The sequence below is a fragment of the Aricia agestis genome, chromosome 20 (assembly GCF_905147365.1).
Source record: "Aricia agestis chromosome 20, ilAriAges1.1, whole genome shotgun sequence".
Lineage (NCBI taxonomy): Eukaryota > Metazoa > Arthropoda > Insecta > Lepidoptera > Lycaenidae > Aricia > Aricia agestis.
The window spans coordinates 14,458,140-14,476,178 of NC_056425.1; the positions used below are offsets into that span (position 1 = coordinate 14,458,140).

Genomic DNA, 18,039 nt, shown 5'->3' on the forward strand with positions numbered 1-18,039 from the left:
GTATGCGTAATGCATTTCCCCCTCCGAAAAAAAAAAAAAAAAAAAAAAAAAAAAGGTTAGGTTAGGTTAGGTTAGGTTGGGGGCGATACCGGTCCGTCCACGTCGTGTCCCTGGGCACCTCCCCCGTGCCATCGTGAGCATTTTCACGGTGACACGGGAGGGGTGGCTGAACGCCGGTATGGCGTGTGTTTGTGTGTGTGTTCGGTCTTGTATGTTTGGCTGCGCCCGCAGTGTGACGAACGGGCCCGCGACCCGGGGTGTCGGAGTGAGTAAAGATGGCAGATCGTATTAGCAAAAGTATTCTCCGGGTGGGTCTCGGTTCCTCAGGAGCCGGGGAATCCCATGCGCCGTCTTCGGACGGTGGCCGGCCCGTGTATACGGAGGGGCCAACTAATGCGAGGAAGGACGAGGGGGCCGCTAAGGCGGTGAACAAGGACGAGGAGGCCGCTAAAGCGGCGAGACAGAGGGCCATTTTGGCGGCGTTAGGAGGAGGAGGAAGTGACAGCGCGAAGAAGCGCGACAGCCCGAAGCCGGCGCCCATTACCACGCCGGTGGCGGAGCTTCTAACGGACGAGGACATCGACTTCAGTCAGCCGCAGCCCAACGGCGTTGAGCGGATGCTGAAGTTGATGCAGAAGAAGAAACTGAGAGGCGACAAGGATCTGCCGCGTGTTCTTTTGACACGCGACGTGAAAATGCCGCCTCCAAGTACCGGAAAAGACGACATTGGTAGAGACTCCCCTCGCGGTCGAGTCTCCCAACATGGACGTGACTTACACGGACATGACAGCGAGGACTGGCTCTCGGACTCCAGTGAGATGTCTGGCATATCGCTGGACTCCGAGGGCTTGCCCGCATTCTCGGATTTGACGCGCCGGAAGCGGCGCTCTGATGACGACATGGCGCCGCCCCTCAGTAAAGGAGCGGTGCCCAAACCCAAAAGAGGACGCGGCCGCCCGCCAACGACCGGACAATATGTCGGCTTGGCGAAGGCACAGGCCGATCTGAATAGGGAAAAGGAGGAGGCCCTTCGAATCCAGGCAGAGGAGGAGGTAGCCGAGGCGGCCAGAGCGGCGCGAGAGACGCGTTCTTCGCTCCTTGCGAGCCCCGCCGCCATGGAAGAAGACAGGCCAGAGCAGACCAACTACGCTCTGGCCCAATGTGTTGAGACTTCGCTGGGAACGATCTCCATGGTCGCAGCGAAGTCGAACAACTTGAAGGGGACATTCCAACGTCTTCTGAAGGAGGCGGTCAGTGATATACGCACTACCGTCGCCGCTATGAAGAACCGCGGAGCGACGGAGGAGATACGAGCCCTCGAAGCTCAGAATGCGCGGCTCCAACAGGAAGTGGAGTCCATGCGCAAGGAGTTAGAGGCGCTACGTCAAAAAGTATTGAAGCCGGCCGAGCAGGACATGCGCCAGCTGTTGTCTGAGGTCTCTCGCTCTAACGTAGAGACCTTCAGCAACATGCTGAACGCTCGGCTGGCCGGACTAGAGAGTCGGCTCCTTCCAGAGCCTCGACTGAGACCTCCGCTCGCGGCGGACAGAGATCGGAGCATCACTCCAACTGCCGTCGAAAGCGTTGAGAAACCACCGGAAGAGACGCCGGGGACCCCGAAGCAGAAGGCCAAGGGGAAACCGGCCCCAAAGAAGACACGGCAGCCAGCCGCCGCAGAGGCCCCGCAAGAGGCCCCTGCCGCGCCTGAGGCGCCCAAGGCCAAGAAGGGCCGGAAGAAGAAGCGGCCGTCGATGGCCGCTCTGGAAGCGACACAAGGGGGAGCGAACACCAGCTCCCCTCGTACTGGGGCCCCATGGACCACGGTAGGTCCAAAGGGCAAGAAGAAGAAAGGGGTGGCTACACCATCTACAGCCGCCCCGAAGAAGAAGAGAAAGCCAAGGCTTCGCGTCCCCGCCACCGCGGCCGTCGCTCTCACCATTGAAGAGTCGGCCGTGAAGGCGGGCTTGACGTACGCCAAGGCACTTGAGACGGCCCGGCGGGCGGTGAACATCGCGGAGTTCGATATTCCGCAACTCCGCTTCCGCCGGGCCCGAACTGGAGGGCGCCTCCTCACTATCGCCGGCGAGGGCGCAGAGAAGAAGGCGGACGCCTTTGCCGCGAGGCTGAAGACAGTCCTGCCTCAGGAAGTGAAAGTCGGGCGGCCAGCTGCTTGCGCGGAGATGCGCATCGCCGGCCTTGACGACTCTGTGACGGCCGCTGAAATCATGGAAGCGGTCGCACTTGAAGGGGAGTGCCTGGCCGGCGATGTCCGGGTAGGGCCGATTAGAGAGGGGCCACGGGGGGACGGATCGTGTTGGGTCCGCCTTCCAGTCGCGGCCGCTAAGAAGCTCTCGAGCTCTGGGCGGTTGCGTATTGGTTGGGTGTCGGCGAGGGTGGCGTTGCTGGCCGCGAGGCCGACGCGCTGCTTCCGCTGCCAGGACACCGGCCACGTGGCTGCCAAGTGCCAGTGCCCGGTGGACCGTAGCCGGACTTGTTTTCGGTGCGGGGAACCGGGGCACAAGGCGGCGGAGTGCGGGGCTGCAACACCAAACTGCGCCCTGTGCGAGGCCGCTGGCAGGGCCGAAAGGGGGCACGAGCTGGGTAGATGCCCATCTACATCAAAGCCGGCCCCCGGAGAAGACAAGGCGCCGACCAAAAAGGCTCGACACAAAAAGTCGAGACCTAAAGGCGCGCGGGCCCCGCCCGCTCCCGCCCGAATGGAGACGGACGCCTAGACCCGTGGGCGGTGATCGGGGGATCCCGCCCACAGTATGGGTCCCGAGAAGACAGCCCCCCTATAGCCCGGGGGGCTCTCGGTGAGGTACGCGGCTCAAGCCGCTTGAAGAAGGTGCCGGTTGCGGCTGCGCGCGGGGAGGGGCGGAGTTGTAGTCGCTCCGCGGTTTCCCGTCCCTCCCGCACTAGGCGCGTGACGGAGGGCTGGGGGGGTTTTAGTGGGTAAACCTCGAGTAGGGAGTCCCACATACCCCCGCCTCTTCCCCCGAGGGGGCGGGGGATGCGTAACGCATTTCCCCTCCTAAAAAAAAAAAAAAAAAAAAAAAAAAAAAAAGGTTAGGTTAGGTTGGGGGCGGGGGCGATACCGGTCCGTCCACGTTCGTGTCCCTGGGCGCCTGGGTGCGCCGCCCCGCCCTTTACACGGGGTGAGGCACTCAGGATGGCTGAACGCCGGTCTTTCCTATCTTTCTTCTCGTTTTATAGTATACTCTTCGCTTGCGTTATTTTGTTTTTGTATTACTATCCTTCACCATCTTTTCTACCCTGTCCTTCATTTTTGTTTACTCTTCTATACATTATTGTTTGTTTGTGTGTGAAAATCTGTGTGTGATTCTGTGATGGATGGGCCTGTGGGCCCCGAACCCTAAACTGGTAACGTCCGGTGACGGGGTGCATGGCGAGTCGGTGACTACGCATCGAGGACGTGGGGCAGACTCACCCCTCAATGATCAAAACATGGAAGGTTGCATCGACAAAAATATTCCCCGGGCGGGTACCAACAATGTTGGAGAATCCCGCACCCCCTCAGAGGAGGGGGTCTGGCCCATGTATACGGGGGGCGCCACCGCTGCAATGAAGGAGAGTAGGAGGAGTGAGGAGAAAAACGACTTTGGCAATGTATCACTGGACGATGAGAGGCAATCTGACTTGGCTGCTATGACGACGGCGAGTGAGGGTGATGGTGGATCGCGAGCGGTAACGCCCGTATCCATTGGCGCGGGTCCTTCGCGATTTTATGGAAGACCCGAGAGCGGAAGCGACGAGAGCGGCAACGAGACCGCCGCCTCTCGGAGCCAGGACCGAGGCAGTGAAAGGGAGAGGGAGAAGATAAGGGCCACTTACCGGCGCAAGAGGCGCGGAAGTGACCTGGAGAACAGCCCTGAAAAGGACAAAGGAGTGGCTTTAAAGCCCTCATCAAAAAGAGGAAGAGGCAGACCGCCCACCACAGGGCAATATGTTGGTCTAGCCAAGTCTAAGAGGGAGTACCTCGAACTCAAGGAGAAGGAGATAGCGATGGAAGCGGAGAAGGAGGTCCTGGAAATGACGAAGAAGTTACCAGAGCTACGGTCCCACCGGCTCTCGGAGGCTTCACTCTCCGATTGTGCGATGACAGAGGACGAAGTGGTCACGGCGGCGAAACTGGGCTCAGCCATAACCCAGAGTCTGGACGCCATCCTCGCGGTGACCCAAAAGTCCAAAAACTTGAAAGGGACATCGATTGCGGCCTTGAAAAAGGCGACCTGCACTATACGGGAGGCGAGCTCCGCCCTCCTCAGCAGGTCAGCATCGGAGGAGACAAGAGCCCTGGTAGAAGCAAACACCCGCCTCTCCAGAGAGCTCGACGAGATGAAGAAGGAGTTGGAGGCCGTCAAGCGCAAGCTCGCTGACGCACAACCACATACGGCTCCCAAGACCATCCAAGAGCCGAATATGGAGGAGATACTGCAGCGAGCAATGCGCGAGGCGGTGTCTCTTATGAACGCCCGCATGGACGCGAGACTGGAAGGGCTTGAGGCTCGGCTCCTGCCGGAACCTCGCCTGCGCCCCCCGTTAGCTGCTGACAAGAAGAGGGATAGTGCCGTTTCGACCTCATCTGGCACTAGGCCCCAACAGGCTGAAAAAGAAAGTGAGACTCCGCCTCCGCCAGAGCCATCAGTTTCTACACTGATGCCTCCGACGAACCCGGGTCCGAAACCGAAAAGGACGAAGAAGGGGCGAAAGTCTGCCGCCGCCGCTGAAGCTGCAGCCGCGAGGCGCGACACAGTGACAACGGCAGCAGGGTCACAGCCAGCCGCCACTCCCTCATGGACAGAGGTAGTGAAAAGAGGGAAAGGCAAGGCACCGAGGACGGTGGAAGTAAAGAAAAAGGTGCAAAAGAAAAAGGAGAAGAAAAAGAAGGACAAACAGCTCCGCGCTCCGAAAACTGCAGCCGTAGTGCTAACGCTGCGCCCGGACGCGGAGAAGAACGGTGTCACCTACCAGAGTGTCATCGACAAAGCCAAGCAGCACCTGGATCTGACTGCGCTAGACATAGCAGCGGTCAAATTCAAGCGGGCCGTGACCGGGGCCCGTATGTACGAGGTCTCGGGTACTGCCTGCAAGGAGAAGGCAGACGCTCTGGCGGGTAAACTGAAAGAAATAGTGGGAGAGGACATGGTACACGTATCGCGGCCACAGAAATGTGCTGAGTTACGAATTGCGGGTCTCGATGACTCGGCGTCGGCGGCAGAAATCGCGACTGCTGTAGCGAGAACGGGCGGCTGTCGCGCCGAAGATGTTAGAGTCGGAGAGATTCGCGTAGACAGGAGAGGTCGCGGCTCGGCCTGGGTCAAATGCCCGGTCGAGGCCGCAAAACAAGTGACGGCGCCGAACGCTAAAGTTTATGTCGGTTGGACCGTAGTGCAGGTGACTCTGCTCTCCGCGCGAAAAATGCGGTGCTTTAAGTGCCACGAAGAGGGCCACACCCGGGCGACGTGCTCGTCAGAGATCGATCGCAGTGAGCTCTGCTTCCGCTGCGGACAACCGGGCCACTCGACCAAGCAGTGTGGGAATCCTCCTCACTGTGCACTGTGCGAGGCAAGAGAGAAGCCGGCGGACCACATCGTAGGCAGTCGTCGCTGCGACAAGTCTGCCCCTCCCAGCAAGAAGAAACGGAAAGGCCCTGAAAAGAGCCAAGCACCGAAAAAGGCCGCCATAACACCTACGGCGGCCTCTAGTGCCAGAGCGGACCCTATGGAAGCCCAATAACGGCCACCATACGATTTCTTCAGGGCAACCTGAACCACTGCGCCCAGGCGCAGGATCTCTGGGTTCAGGCTCTTCTGCAGTGGGAAATCGACGTGGCCGTTATTGCAGAGCCGTACCGCGTCCTGGAAAGGGGTGATTGGTTGGGAGATGTCAACTCGTCGGTCGCCTTGGTCTTTGGTCCCAAAATCGTGCCTCCTTCGTCGAGGAATTCGATAAGGGGCCGTGGATTCGTTGTCGCCATCTTGGGGACCCTCACCGTAGTGGGGGTTTACTTTTCCCCGAACAGGCCGATCGTCGAGTTAGAGGCGCTCTTGCTCCGCCTGACCGCCGTCGTAGAGGGGTCGACTCAACCCGTAGTCGTCGCCGGAGACTTCAACGCGAAGTCACCGTTGTGGGGCTCCCCGGCGACGAATGCGAGAGGTCGCTTGATGGAGGAATGGTTGGCTGCCACCGGTTTGGTCCTGGCGAATCGTGGGGCGACCAGCACATGCGTCCGGCGGCAGGGAGAGTCCATAGTAGACCTGACCCTAGTCAGCCCTGCCATCGCTCAACACGTAACAGAATGGAGGGTCCTGAGTCGTACTGAGACTCTATCGGACCACCTCTACATTCGCTTCGTCATTTCTCACTTGACGGAGCAAGGCCGCACAATTTCACCTGGTGCTGGCCCGAGGTGGTCCCTGAAGAAGCTGGACCGCGACATCCTCAAGGAGGCAGCGGCTGTCGCATCGTGGGCACCTCTCCCATCGGAGGACGTAGAGGAGTGCGTGGAGTGGCTAACTGAGGCGGCGCACAACATCTGCGACGCCTCGATGCCCCGCGCTGGCCCGGTTCCGCCCAGACGCCAGACATACTGGTGGAGCCCGGACCTGAAACGCCTTCGAGAGGAATGTGTAGCGGCCCGACGCCGTTACCTACGGTACCGCAGACGGCGGATCCGAAATGCGGAAGAGGAAGACGCCATCTATGATGGATACCGCTCAGCGCGACACCACCTGCGCGACGCCATCAGAACGGCGAAGAGAGAGGCTTGGGAGGATTTCCTGAGAACTCTGGAGCAGGACCCGTGGGGCAGACCCTACAAGTGGGTGAGGCAAAAGCTTCGCCCTGCTGCCCCACCGCTCACTCAGTCCTTGCAGCCGGATCTCTGCAGATCCATTGTTTCGGCCCTATTTCCACCTAGGGCCGAGTGGTCCCCCCCATCCATGGCACCACCAACTGCAGAGCCCGAAGAGGAGGAGGAAATCCCCCCAGTCTCAGCCGGAGAACTGGCAGCGGCGGTACATAAGATGAGTCTTCAGAATAAGGCCCCTGGCTTGGATGGAGTCCCCGCTCGTGTCTGGGTGCTAGCGATGGAGCACATGGAAGCACGTGTGCTCGCCGTACTGAACTTGTGTTTGGTTCAGGGGCGAGTTCCACGTCGCTGGAAGACGGGCAAACTCGTGCTACTCAGAAAGGCCGGGCGACCAGAAGACCAGCCGTCTGCCTATCGTCCCATAGTGTTGATCGACGAGATCTGCAAGACGTTTGAGAGGATCATCGTCGCACGCCTCAACCGTCATCTTGAGAGCGTTGGTCCCAACCTGAGCGATGCTCAGTTCGGGTTTCGGTCTCGTCGATCAACAATAGACGCGGTGGCACGGATTCGGTCAATCACGGAGCAGGAAATCTCTCAGGGTGGGGTGGTGTTGGTTGTCTCGTTGGACATCACCAACGCATTCAACACCCTGCCTTGGGAAACAATAAAGGAGGCCCTGAGGTACCACCGAGTGCCCAGATACCTACGCCGAACCATCGGTGATTATCTGTCGGAGCGCTCGGTGCAGTACCCTACCGAAGATGGATGGGAAGAGCAGGAGGTAGACTGCGGCGTCCCACAGGGTTCGGCTCTCGGTCCGGAACTGTGGGACCTTGGATTTGACCATGTGCTTCGCGGTGCCAACTTACCCGGCGTCGAACTGGTCGCGTACGCGGACGACACTGCGGTGGTCTGTCGCGCCAAAACGCACCGCGAAGCCACAATCCTGGCGACGGCAGCGGTAGCGCAGGTGGTGCGCAGGATCCAGGCGCTGGGCCTGACGGTGGCGCTGAACAAAACGGAGGCTATCATTTTCCACGGGCCCCGTAACGCGCCGCCGCCTGGCCTGGCAATAATAGTTGGAGGGACTTCGATCCAGATTGCGTCTACCATGACATATCTCGGACTGATCCTCGATAGCCGGTGGACTTTCAAAGAGCACTTCCGCCGGCTATCCGAGAAAGTGACAAAGGCAGCAGGAGCCCTGGCCTCGCTGCTCCCGAACCTCGGGGGCCCGAGCCTTACCTGTCGGCGCCTGTACATGGGCGTGATACGCTCTATGGTGATGTACGGTGCGCCGATATGGGCCGAAGATCTGGCAGCTGTGAACAGGCAGGCCCTGGGACGGCTACAACGGATAATGGCGACGCGAGCGGTGCGCGGGTATCGCACCATCTCCCGGGATGCTGCGTGCCTGCTCGCCGGTAGCGTCCCATGGGACCTGGACGCCAAAACCCTCGCCGACGTCTACTGGCGTAGCGCAGAGGTCCGCGCGGGGGGCAGCAACCCCCTCCCGGAAGCCGTGCGTCGGTGGAGGGAAGAGGCCAACGACAGGGCATTGGAAGAATGGGAAGAGCGGCTCGCGGAGCCAAGAGTGAGCGTGGACCTGATACTGGCCATCCGCCCAGTGTTCAGGGAGTGGTTGGGTCGGAAGAACGGCGCACTCTCGTTCCGCCTCACGCAGGTGCTGACCGGGCACGGCTGCTTCGGTCGGTACCTGTGCGAGATCGCCGGGAGGGAGGAGACGACGCGATGCCACCACTGTGGAGAGGACAGGGACACGGCCGCGCACACCTTAACGGCCTGTCCCTCATGGATACTACAACGCGCGGCCTTAACGGCCGCGATTGGACAGGACATATCACTGCCAGCTATGGTTCGCGCCATGCTACGCAGTGAACTGGAGTGGAAGGCGGTCGAGAACTTCGCGGAGGAAGTAATCGCCGCAAAGGAAGAGGCCGAGCGGGAGAGAGAGAGAGAGGCGCTCGACCCCCGACGACGAAGACGGACAAGGCGACAACATGTCATTCAGATTGACGACTTGCCGCCCTAGATGGGGAGCTCGGGCGACGGTATGGGGATGCCGCCGCCCAACGAACGAGCCCCTGAGAGGGTCGCGATGCGCTATGTACTCTTCGCGCATCGCGACACCAGAGAACGGACTGCCTATGCAAGCCCTGGTAGGGCCTCTGTTCGGCGGTAGGAGCTGATTCGCTCTAACGAAGAGGAGCCTGCTATTAGCACGCGGGCAGACACGCTTGCAGAGCCGCGGAGTTGAGCTCGCGCGTTCTCGTGACCCTGCAAAGTGGTGCGATGAAGAGTACCGTCGGGTTTTAGTGGGTAGGGCTGCGGTCAATTCACCATCTTCACGACCGCAGCGAGCCCCACATACTCGCTGGGGAGTCCCCAATCCCCGCGAGATGCGTCAAGGCATTTCCCGACGAAAAAAAAAAAAAAAAAAAAAAGGTTAGGTTGGGGGCGATACCGGTCCGTCCACGTCGTGTCCCTGGGCACCTCCCCCGTGCCATCGTGAGCGTTTTCGCGGTGACACGGGAGGGGTGGCTGAACGCCGGTATGGGCGAGTGTTTGTGTGCGTGAATGGCTGCGCCCACAGTGTGACGAAAGGGCCCGCGACCCGGGGTGTCGGAGTTTGGGAAAGATGGATAGTCGCACTAAGAAAAGTATTCTCCGGGTGGGTCTCGGCTCCTCAGGGGCCGGGGAATCCCACACACCGTCTTCGGACGGTGGTCGGCCCGTGTATACGGAGGGGCCACTTATTGCGAGGAGGGAGGAGAGGAAGGAAGAGGAGAAAGGCGAAAGGAGGAAGGAGAGGAAAGGAAGCGCTAAGAAGCGCGCGGATCGCAAGCCGGTGGTGCTCCTTACCCCGCTGGAAAGATATCCGCACACCGATGAAGACAGCGAGGACTTCTACACGGAGTCCAGCAGCAATTTGTCGCTGGACTCCGTGGGGCTGCCCGCACAATCTGGACGTACGACTCCCCTAAAAAGGAGACTCCTGGACGAGACTGATGAGGCGCCGTCGACTAGTAAGGCGACGGTGCTCGAACCTAAAAGAGGACGTGGCCGGCCTCCAACGACCGGCCAATACGTCGGCCTGTCTAAGGCGCAGGCCGACTATAACCGCGAAAAGGAGGAGGCCCTCCGGCTCCAAGCCGAGGAGGAGATTGCCGAAGCAGCGAATGAGGCGAGGTGGTCGCATGCGTTTCTCCGCGCCGCCTTCAAGGATTCAGACCTCTCCGCCACTTCCCCGTCGGGAGAAGAGGCTAAGAAGGAATGGACGGGCGCGGACATAACGAAGACAGTGGAGGACACATTGAAGACCGTCGATATGATCGCCAGGAAGTCCACGAACCTTAAGGGAACATACCAAAAGTACCTTAAGGAATCGGTGGCGACCATACGGATGGTCTTCAATAAGTTGACGACCCTCTGCACAACAGAGGAAGTGAAGGTGCTGGAGGCCAGAAACACGCGCCTCGAAGAGCAAGTGGCGGCGCTACGCCAAGAGCTGGACGAGGTGCGGAAGAAGGCCTCGCAACCTACCGGAGATGACATGCGTCAGCTGTTGGCCGAGGTCTCCCGTACGAACGCGGAGACCTTCGGCAATATGCTGAACGCCAGGCTCGCCGGGCTGGAGGACCGCCTCCTGCCGGAGCCGAGACGCAGGCCACCGCTGGCGTCGGACGGAATTCGGGATGAGGACCTCCCAACCGCCCCCGCGAGTGTCGTTGCGCCTATGGAAGAAGAGGTGCCGGGACCCCCTCGGCCGAAAAAGGCGAAAGGGAAACCGGCCAAACCGGAGAAGACACAACCGCCCGTCGCTGCAGCGGCCCCTACAGAGGCTTCTGCTGCACCCACGGCGCCTGGGCCTTCAAAGGCCAAGAAGAAAAAGAAGAAGAAACGGCCTTCTATGGCAGCCCAAGAGGCGGCACAAGGGGGAGCGACCATCAGCTCCCCTGGTACAGAGACCCCTTGGACCACGGTGGGTCCGAAGGGTGGGAAGAAGAAGGGGGCGGCTACACCATCTACAGCCGCCCCGAAGAAGAAGAAGAAGCCGAGGCTCCGCGTCCCCGCCACTGCGGCCGTCGCTCTCACTATTGAAGAGTCGGCCGTGAAGGCGGGTCTGACGTATGCCAAGGCTCTTGAGACGGCCCGGCGGGCGATAAGCATTGCGGAGTTTGATATTCCGCAAGTCCGCTACCGTCGGGCCCGAACTGGAGGGTGTCTTCTCACCATAGCTGGAGAGGGCGCAGGGAAGAAGGCGGACGCCTTTGCCGCAAGGCTCAAAACCGTCCTGCCTCAAGAAGTGAGGGTCGGACGGCCGGCTGCTTGCGCAGAGATGCGTGTCGCCGGCCTGGACGACTCTGTGACGGCCGCCGAAATCAAGGAAGCGGTCGCGGTTGATGGAGAGTGCCTGGCCGGAGATGTCCGGGTGGGGCCTATGAGGGAGGGGCCACGGGGGGACGGGTCTTGTTGGATCCGCCTCCCAGCCGCAGCCGCCAAGAAGCTCTCGAGCTCTGGGCGGTTGCGGGTTGGCTGGGTGTTGGCGAGAGTGACGTTGTTGGCCGCGAGGCCGACGCGTTGCTTCCGCTGCCAGGACACCGGCCACGTGGCTGCCAAGTGCCAGTGCCCGGTGGACCGTAGCCGGATTTGTTTCCGGTGCGGGAAACTGGGTCACAAGGCGGCGGAGTGCGGGGCTGCAGCACCAAACTGCGCCCTGTGCGAGGCCGCTGGCAGGGCCGAAAGAGGGCACGTGTTGGGCGGCAGCGGATGTCCGTCTGCCGCGAAAAAGCCGGCCCCCAGAGAAGAGAAGGCCCCGTCCAAAAAGGCTCGGCAAAAGCCGAAGCCTAAGGGCGTGCGGGCTCCGCCCGTCTCTGCCGCGATGGAGACGGAGGCCTAGACCCGTGGGCGGCGATCGGGGGATCCCCGCCTGCAAAAAGGGTCCCGAGAAGACAGCCCCTCTATAGCCCGGGGGGCTCTCGGTGAGGTACGCGGCTGAAGCCGCTGGAAGAAGGTGCCGGTTGCGGCAGCGCGCTGGGAGGGGCGGAGTTGTAGTCGCTCCGCGGTTCCCGTCCCTCCCGCACAAGGCGCACGACGAAGGGCTGGGGGGGTTTTAGTGGGTAAACCTCGTGTAGGGAGTCCCACATACCCCCGCCCCTTCCCCCGAGGGGGCGGGGGATGCGTAATGCATTTCCCCTCCTTAAAAAAAAAAAAAAAAAAAAAAAAAAAAAAAAAAAAAAAAAAAAAAAAAAAAGGTTAGGTTGGGGGCGATACCGGTCCGTCCACGTCGTGTCCCTGGGCACCTCCCCCGTGCCATCGTGAGCGTTTTCACGGTGACACGGGGGGGGTGGCTGAACGCCGGTATGGGCGAGTGTTTGTGTGCGTGAATGGCTGCGCCCACAGTGTGACGAAAGGGCCCGCGACCCGGGGTGTCGGAGTTTGGGAAAGATGGATAGTCGCACTAAGAAAAGTATTCTCCGGGTGGGTCTCGGCTCCTCAGGGGCCGGGGAATCCCACACACCGTCTTCGGACGGTGGTCGGCCCGTGTATACGGAGGGGCCACTTATTGCGAGGAGGGAGGAGAGGAAGGAAGAGGAGAAAGGCGAAAGGAGGAAGGAGAGGAAAGGAAGCGCTAAGAAGCGCGCGGATCGCAAGCCGGTGGTGCTCCTTACCCCGCTGGAAAGATATCCGCACACCGATGAAGACAGCGAGGACTTCTACACGGAGTCCAGCAGCAATTTGTCGCTGGACTCCGTGGGGCTGCCCGCACAATCTGGACGTACGACTCCCCTAAAAAGGAGACTCCTGGACGAGACTGATGAGGCGCCGTCGACTAGTAAGGCGACGGTGCTCGAACCTAAAAGAGGACGTGGCCGGCCTCCAACGACCGGCCAATACGTCGGCCTGGCTAAGGCGCAGGCCGACTATAACCGCGAAAAGGAGGAGGCCCTCCGGCTCCAAGCCGAGGAGGAGATTGCCGAAGCAGCGAATGAGGCGAGGTGGTCGCATGCGTTTCTCCGCGCCGCCTTCAAGGATTCAGACCTCTCCGCCACTTCTCCGTCGGGAGAAGAGGCTAAGAAGGAATGGACGGGCGCGGACATAACGAAGACAGTGGAGGACACATTGAAGACCGTCGATATGATCGCCAGGAAGTCCACGAACCTTAAGGGAACATACCAAAAGTACCTTAAGGAATCGGTGGCGACCATACGGATGGTCTTCAATAAGTTGACGACCCTCTGCACAACAGAGGAAGTGAAGGTGCTGGAGGCCAGAAACACGCGCCTTGAAGAGCAAGTGGCGGCGCTACGCCAAGAGCTGGACGAGGTGCGGAAGAAGGCCTCGCAACCTACCGGAGATGACATGCGTCAGCTGTTGGCCGAGGTCTCCCGTACGAACGCGGAGACCTTCGGCAATATGCTGAACGCCAGGCTCGCCGGGCTGGAGGACCGCCTCCTGCCGGAACCGAGACGCAGGCCACCGCTGGCGTCGGACGGAATTCGGGATGAGGACCTCCCAACCGCCCCCGCGAGTGTCGTTGCGCCTATGGAAGAAGAGGTGCCGGGACCCCCTCGGCCGAAAAAGGCGAAAGGGAAACCGGCCAAACCGGAGAAGACACAACCGCGTGTCGCTGCAGCGGCCCCTACAGAGGCTTCTGCTGCACCCACGGCGCCTGGGCCTTCAAAGGCCAAGAAGAAAAAGAAGAAGAAGCGGCCTTCTATGGCAGCCCAAGAGGCGGCACAAGGGGGAGCGACCATCAGCTCCCCTGGTACAGAGACCCCTTGGACCACGGTGGGTCCGAAGGGTGGGAAGAAGAAGGGGGCGGCTACACCATCTACAGCCGCCCCGAAGAAGAAGAAGAAGCCGAGGCTCCGCGTCCCCGCCACTGCGGCCGTCGCTCTCACTATTGAAGAGTCGGCCGTGAAGGCGGGTCTGACGTATGCCAAGGCTCTTGAGACGGCCCGGCGGGCGATAAGCATTGCGGAGTTTGATATTCCGCAAGTCCGCTACCGTCGGGCCCGAACTGGAGGGTGTCTTCTCACCATAGCTGGAGAGGGCGCAGGGAAGAAGGCGGACGCCTTTGCCGCAAGGCTCAAAACCGTCCTGCCTCAAGAAGTGAGGGTCGGACGGCCGGCTGCTTGCGCAGAGATGCGTGTCGCCGGCCTGGACGACTCTGTGACGGCCGCCGAAATCAAGGAAGCGGTCGCGGTTGATGGAGAGTGCCTGGCCGGAGATGTCCGGGTGGGGCCTATGAGGGAGGGGCCACGGGGGGACGGGTCTTGTTGGATCCGCCTCCCAGCCGCAGCCGCCAAGAAGCTCTCGAGCTCTGGGCGGTTGCGGGTTGGCTGGGTGTTAGCGAGAGTGACGTTGTTGGCCGCGAGGCCGACGCGTTGCTTCCGCTGTCAGGACACCGGCCACGTGGCTGCCAAGTGCCAGTGCCCGGTGGACCGTAGCCGGACTTGTTTCCGGTGCGGGAAACCGGGGCACAAGGCGGCGGAGTGCGGGGCTGCGGAACCTAACTGCGCCCTGTGCGAGGCCGCTGGCAGGGCGGAAAGAGGGCACGTGCTGGGCGGCAGAGGATGTCCGTCTGCCGCGAAAAAGCCGGCCCCCCGAGAAGAGAAGGCCCCGTCCAGGAAGGCTCGGCAAAAGCCGAAGCCCAAGGGCGCGCGGGCTCCGCCCGTCTCTGCCGCTATGGAGACGGAGGCCTAGACCCGCGGGCGGTGATCGGGGGATTCCCGCCCGCATAAAGGGTCCCGAGAAGACAGCCCCCCTATAGCCCGGGGGGCTCTCGGTGAGGTCAGCGGCTCAAGCCGCTCGAAGAAGGTGCCGGTTGCGGCAGCGCGCTGGGAGGGGCGGAGTTGTAGTCGCTCCGCGGTTCCCGTCCCTCCCGCACTAGGCGCATGACGAAGGGCTGGGGGGGTTTTAGTGGGTAGACCTCTTGTAGGGAGTCCCACATACCCCCGCCCCTTCCCCCGAGGGGGCGGGGGATACGCAAAGTATTTCCCCTCCGTAAAAAAAAAAAAAAAAAAAAAAAAAAAGGTTAGGTTAGGTTAGGTTAGGTTAGGTTAGGTTAGGTTAGGTTAGGTTAGGTTTGTCGTGGCGGTGGGGCTTAGTAACCGCGGCTTGGACAACCGCGGTGAAGCAAAGAGGCAACCAGGGCCGGCCGGTGTCGCCGCCTGGCCCGAGGAGGGCGCTCCCAGCGGACTGGAGGAGTCCGCTGCGGATGCGCACCGAGGTGGGGCCGCAGAGGAAGAGGCAAGTAGGTATTACGGTGCGCCGCTTGCCCTATCCTCTGCGGCCGAGGACGGATCGCGGGGGGGAGAGGCATTGTGGTAGGTTGCCGCTTTCCCTACCCCCCCTGCGAGCTGGCGGGGCCGTTCCGCTTGAACGGCATTGGTGGGGCCGCAGAGGAGGAGGCAAGTAGGTATTACGATGCGCCGCTTGCCCTATCCTCTGCGGCCGAGGTGTGGTCGGTGGCAGAGCCACAGACCTGATCTGCCACATGGCTTCCAAGTAGCAGACTCGGGGGGCGTCTGTTACAGCCTTGGTGGGGGCCGAGGAGGAGGGCGCATATGTTGTGCGCCCATCATGGAGTCTTCGGGCCGCTGGCGGGGTCGCAGATGTGTGTATCGTTCCTGTGGCCCCGTCAATATGCGGCGTGGCGGAAGATGGGGGGGGGGTTTTAGTGGGTATACCGTGGTCTCATTAGCTACGGGAGTCCCACATAACCGCTCGGGTCGCCCCCTGCGCCTGGGTGGTATGCGTAATGCATTTCCCCCTCCGAAAAAAAAAAAAAAAAAAAAAAAAAAAAAAAAAAAAAAAAAAAAAAAAAAAAAAAAAAAAAAAAGGTTAGGTTAGGTTAGGTTAGGTTAGGTTAGGTTAGGTTAGGTTAGGTTAGGTTAGGTTAGGTTAGGTTAGGTTAGGTTAGGTTCCGGAGTGGCCGCGGAACGGCGTGGGTGAAGTGCCCCGTCGAAGCCGCAAAACTGGTGACGGCTCCCGGCACCAAAGTTTACGTCGGGTGGTTAGTGGTGCGCGTAACTCTCCTGGCTGCGCGCACCATGAGGTGTTACCGCTGCCTCGAAACGGGGCACACAAGAGCGACATGCCCCTCGGAAACTGATCTCAGCGAGCTCTGTTTCCGCTGCGGACAGTCCGGACACCAGACTGGAACGTGTGGAAATCCGCCTCACTGCGCTCTGTGTGCATCGAAGGGGAAGCCGGCGGACCACATTGTGGGGAGCAAACCGTGCTCAAAGTCTGCCCCCACTAAAAAGAGAAGCGGCTCTAAAAAGAGCCAAGAGACTAAGGAGCTCGCCACAACAGCTACGGCGGCTTCTGGTGCTAGAGAGGTTCCAATGGAGGCCCAATAACGGCCACTCTACGCTTCCTTCAGAGTAACCTGAATCACTGCGCTCAGGCGCAGGACTTGTGGGTTCAGGCGATACTGGAGCGGAGGGTGGATGTCGCCGTTGTTGCTGAGCCATATCGGGTCTTGGCTAGGGACGACTGGATTGGGGACGTCGACTCGTCTGTCGCCGTGGTCCTCGGCTCCAATATCGTGCCTCCTTCTTCGGGGAACACGACTCGGGGCCAAGGATTTGTCGTGGTCGGTCTGAGGGCGCTTACCGTTGTGGGGGTATATTTCTCCCCCAACAGACCGTTGGCGGAATTCGAAGCTTTGCTTCTTCGACTCACCGCATACATCGAGGGGTCATCGCCTCCTGTAGTCGTCGCCGGGGACTTCAATGCGAAGTCCACGCTATGGGGTTCTCCGGCGACGAATGCAAGAGGCCGCGTGGTAGAAGACTGGCTGATCACGACCGGTCTAGTGGTGGCGAATCGCGGCGCGGTCAGTACGTGTGTCCGCCGCCAAGGCGAGTCGATCGTCGACCTGACCCTGGTCAGTTCATCGATAGCCCGACGAGTCAGTGACTGGCAGGTCTTAGGTAATACCGAGACGCTCTCGGACCACCTGTATATCAGCTTCGCCGTCTGTACTCACTCAGTGGAGCAAGGCCGCCCAACTCCATCTGGCGGCGGCCCGAGGTGGTCCCTGAAAGGATTGGACCGAGACCTGCTCGAGGAAGCGGCGATAGTGGCGTCATGGGCCCCTCTGCCTTCGGAGGATGTGGAAGAGTGTGCTGAATGGCTCAATGAGGCGGCGCACAACATCTGCGACGCCTCGATGCCCCGCGTAGGACCAGCTAAGCCTCGGTGCCAGAGCTATTGGTGGTGCCCTGAGCTTACCAGACTTCGACAGGAGTGTGTTGCGGCCCGACGCTGCTACCAGAGGTATCGCCGACGACGGACTCGAGAGGAACAGATAGAAGAGTCCGTCTATGACCAGTACCGTACAGCACGTCGCGAACTGAGGGACGCCATCAAGGAGGCGAAGAAACGTGCCTGGGAAGAGTTCCTGGATACGTTGGACCAGGACCCGTGGGGCAAGCCATATAAATGGGTGAGGCAGAAGCTTCGCCCGGCGGCCCCACCACTCACCCAGACTCTGCAACCGGAGCTCCGCAGAACCATCATTTCGGCCCTGTTTCCATCTAGGGCCGAGTGGTCGCCACCTCCCATGGCACCACCCACTGCGGAGTCCGATGAAGATGAAGAAGTGCCGCCCGTATCGGCGGGAGAGCTGGCAGCAGCCGTTCAGAAGATGGGCCAGAAGAACAGGGCCCCCGGTCTTGACGGCGTTCCGGGACGAGTGTGGGTGCTCTCGGTGAAGCACATGGAGGAGCGGGTACTCACCGTTTTGACCAGATGTCTGGTCCAGGGTCGAGTACCCCGCCGTTGGAAGACCGGCAAACTCGTCCTGCTGAGAAAACACGGGCGGCCTGAGGACCAACCATCGGCCTACCGTCCAATAGTGTTGATCGACGAGATCTGCAAGACGTTCGAGAGGGTGATCGTGGCGCGTCTCAATCGCCACCTTGAGAACGTCGGCCCGAACCTCAGCAGCGCCCAGTTCGGATTCAGACCTCGTCGATCGACTATAGATGCGGTAGCCCGAATCCGGGCGATCACAGAGGAGGTAGTTTCCCGGGGTGGGGTGGTGATGGTTGTGTCACTAGACATTAGCAACGCTTTTAACACCCTGCCCTGGGCTACAATCAACGAGGCGCTCAGGTACCACGGCGTGCCAAGGTACATGCGCAGGGTGATCCGGAATTACC

At 60.7% G+C, this 18,039-nt stretch overlaps 2 protein-coding genes across 2 annotated transcripts; both read left to right on the forward strand.

Annotated features, from left to right (window-relative positions):
- The first annotated feature begins 899 nt into the window (after nt 1–899).
- On the forward strand, nt 900–8,891 carry LOC121737462. The gene is made up of 4 exons (XM_042129138.1): nt 900–1,823; nt 1,980–2,273; nt 3,415–5,700; nt 5,784–8,891. The coding sequence occupies exons 1-4, from the start codon at nt 900–902 to the stop codon at nt 8,889–8,891; spliced, it is 6,612 nt and encodes a 2,203-aa protein (XP_041985072.1).
- A 606-nt stretch (nt 8,892–9,497) lies between these two features.
- Nucleotides 9,498–11,759, forward strand: LOC121737463 (translation initiation factor IF-2-like). The gene is made up of 3 exons (XM_042129139.1): nt 9,498–10,943; nt 10,998–11,419; nt 11,597–11,759. Exons 1-3 carry the CDS (start codon nt 9,498–9,500, stop codon nt 11,757–11,759), a joined length of 2,031 nt encoding a protein of 676 aa, XP_041985073.1.
- Nucleotides 11,760–18,039: the final 6,280 nt, after the last annotated feature.

Bases quoted from the DNA above. Each gene is read 5' to 3' on its own strand.
- LOC121737462 (XM_042129138.1), top strand. From the start codon at position 900: ATGGCGCCGCCCCTCAGTAAAGGAGCGGTGCCCAAACCCAAAAGAGGA. The intron at 1,824-1,979 runs GTAGGTCCAAAG...ACGTACGCCAAG, and splicing joins CTGGGGCCCCATGGACCACG to GCACTTGAGACGGCCCGGCG. The intron at 2,274-3,414 runs GTAGGGCCGATT...GTGCATGGCGAG, and splicing joins GCCTGGCCGGCGATGTCCGG to TCGGTGACTACGCATCGAGG.
- LOC121737463 (XM_042129139.1), top strand. From the start codon at position 9,498: ATGGATAGTCGCACTAAGAAAAGTATTCTCCGGGTGGGTCTCGGCTCC. The intron at 10,944-10,997 runs GTCGCTCTCACT...ACGTATGCCAAG, and splicing joins GCGTCCCCGCCACTGCGGCC to GCTCTTGAGACGGCCCGGCG. The intron at 11,420-11,596 runs GTTGGCCGCGAG...GGCCGCTGGCAG, and splicing joins GTGTTGGCGAGAGTGACGTT to GGCCGAAAGAGGGCACGTGT.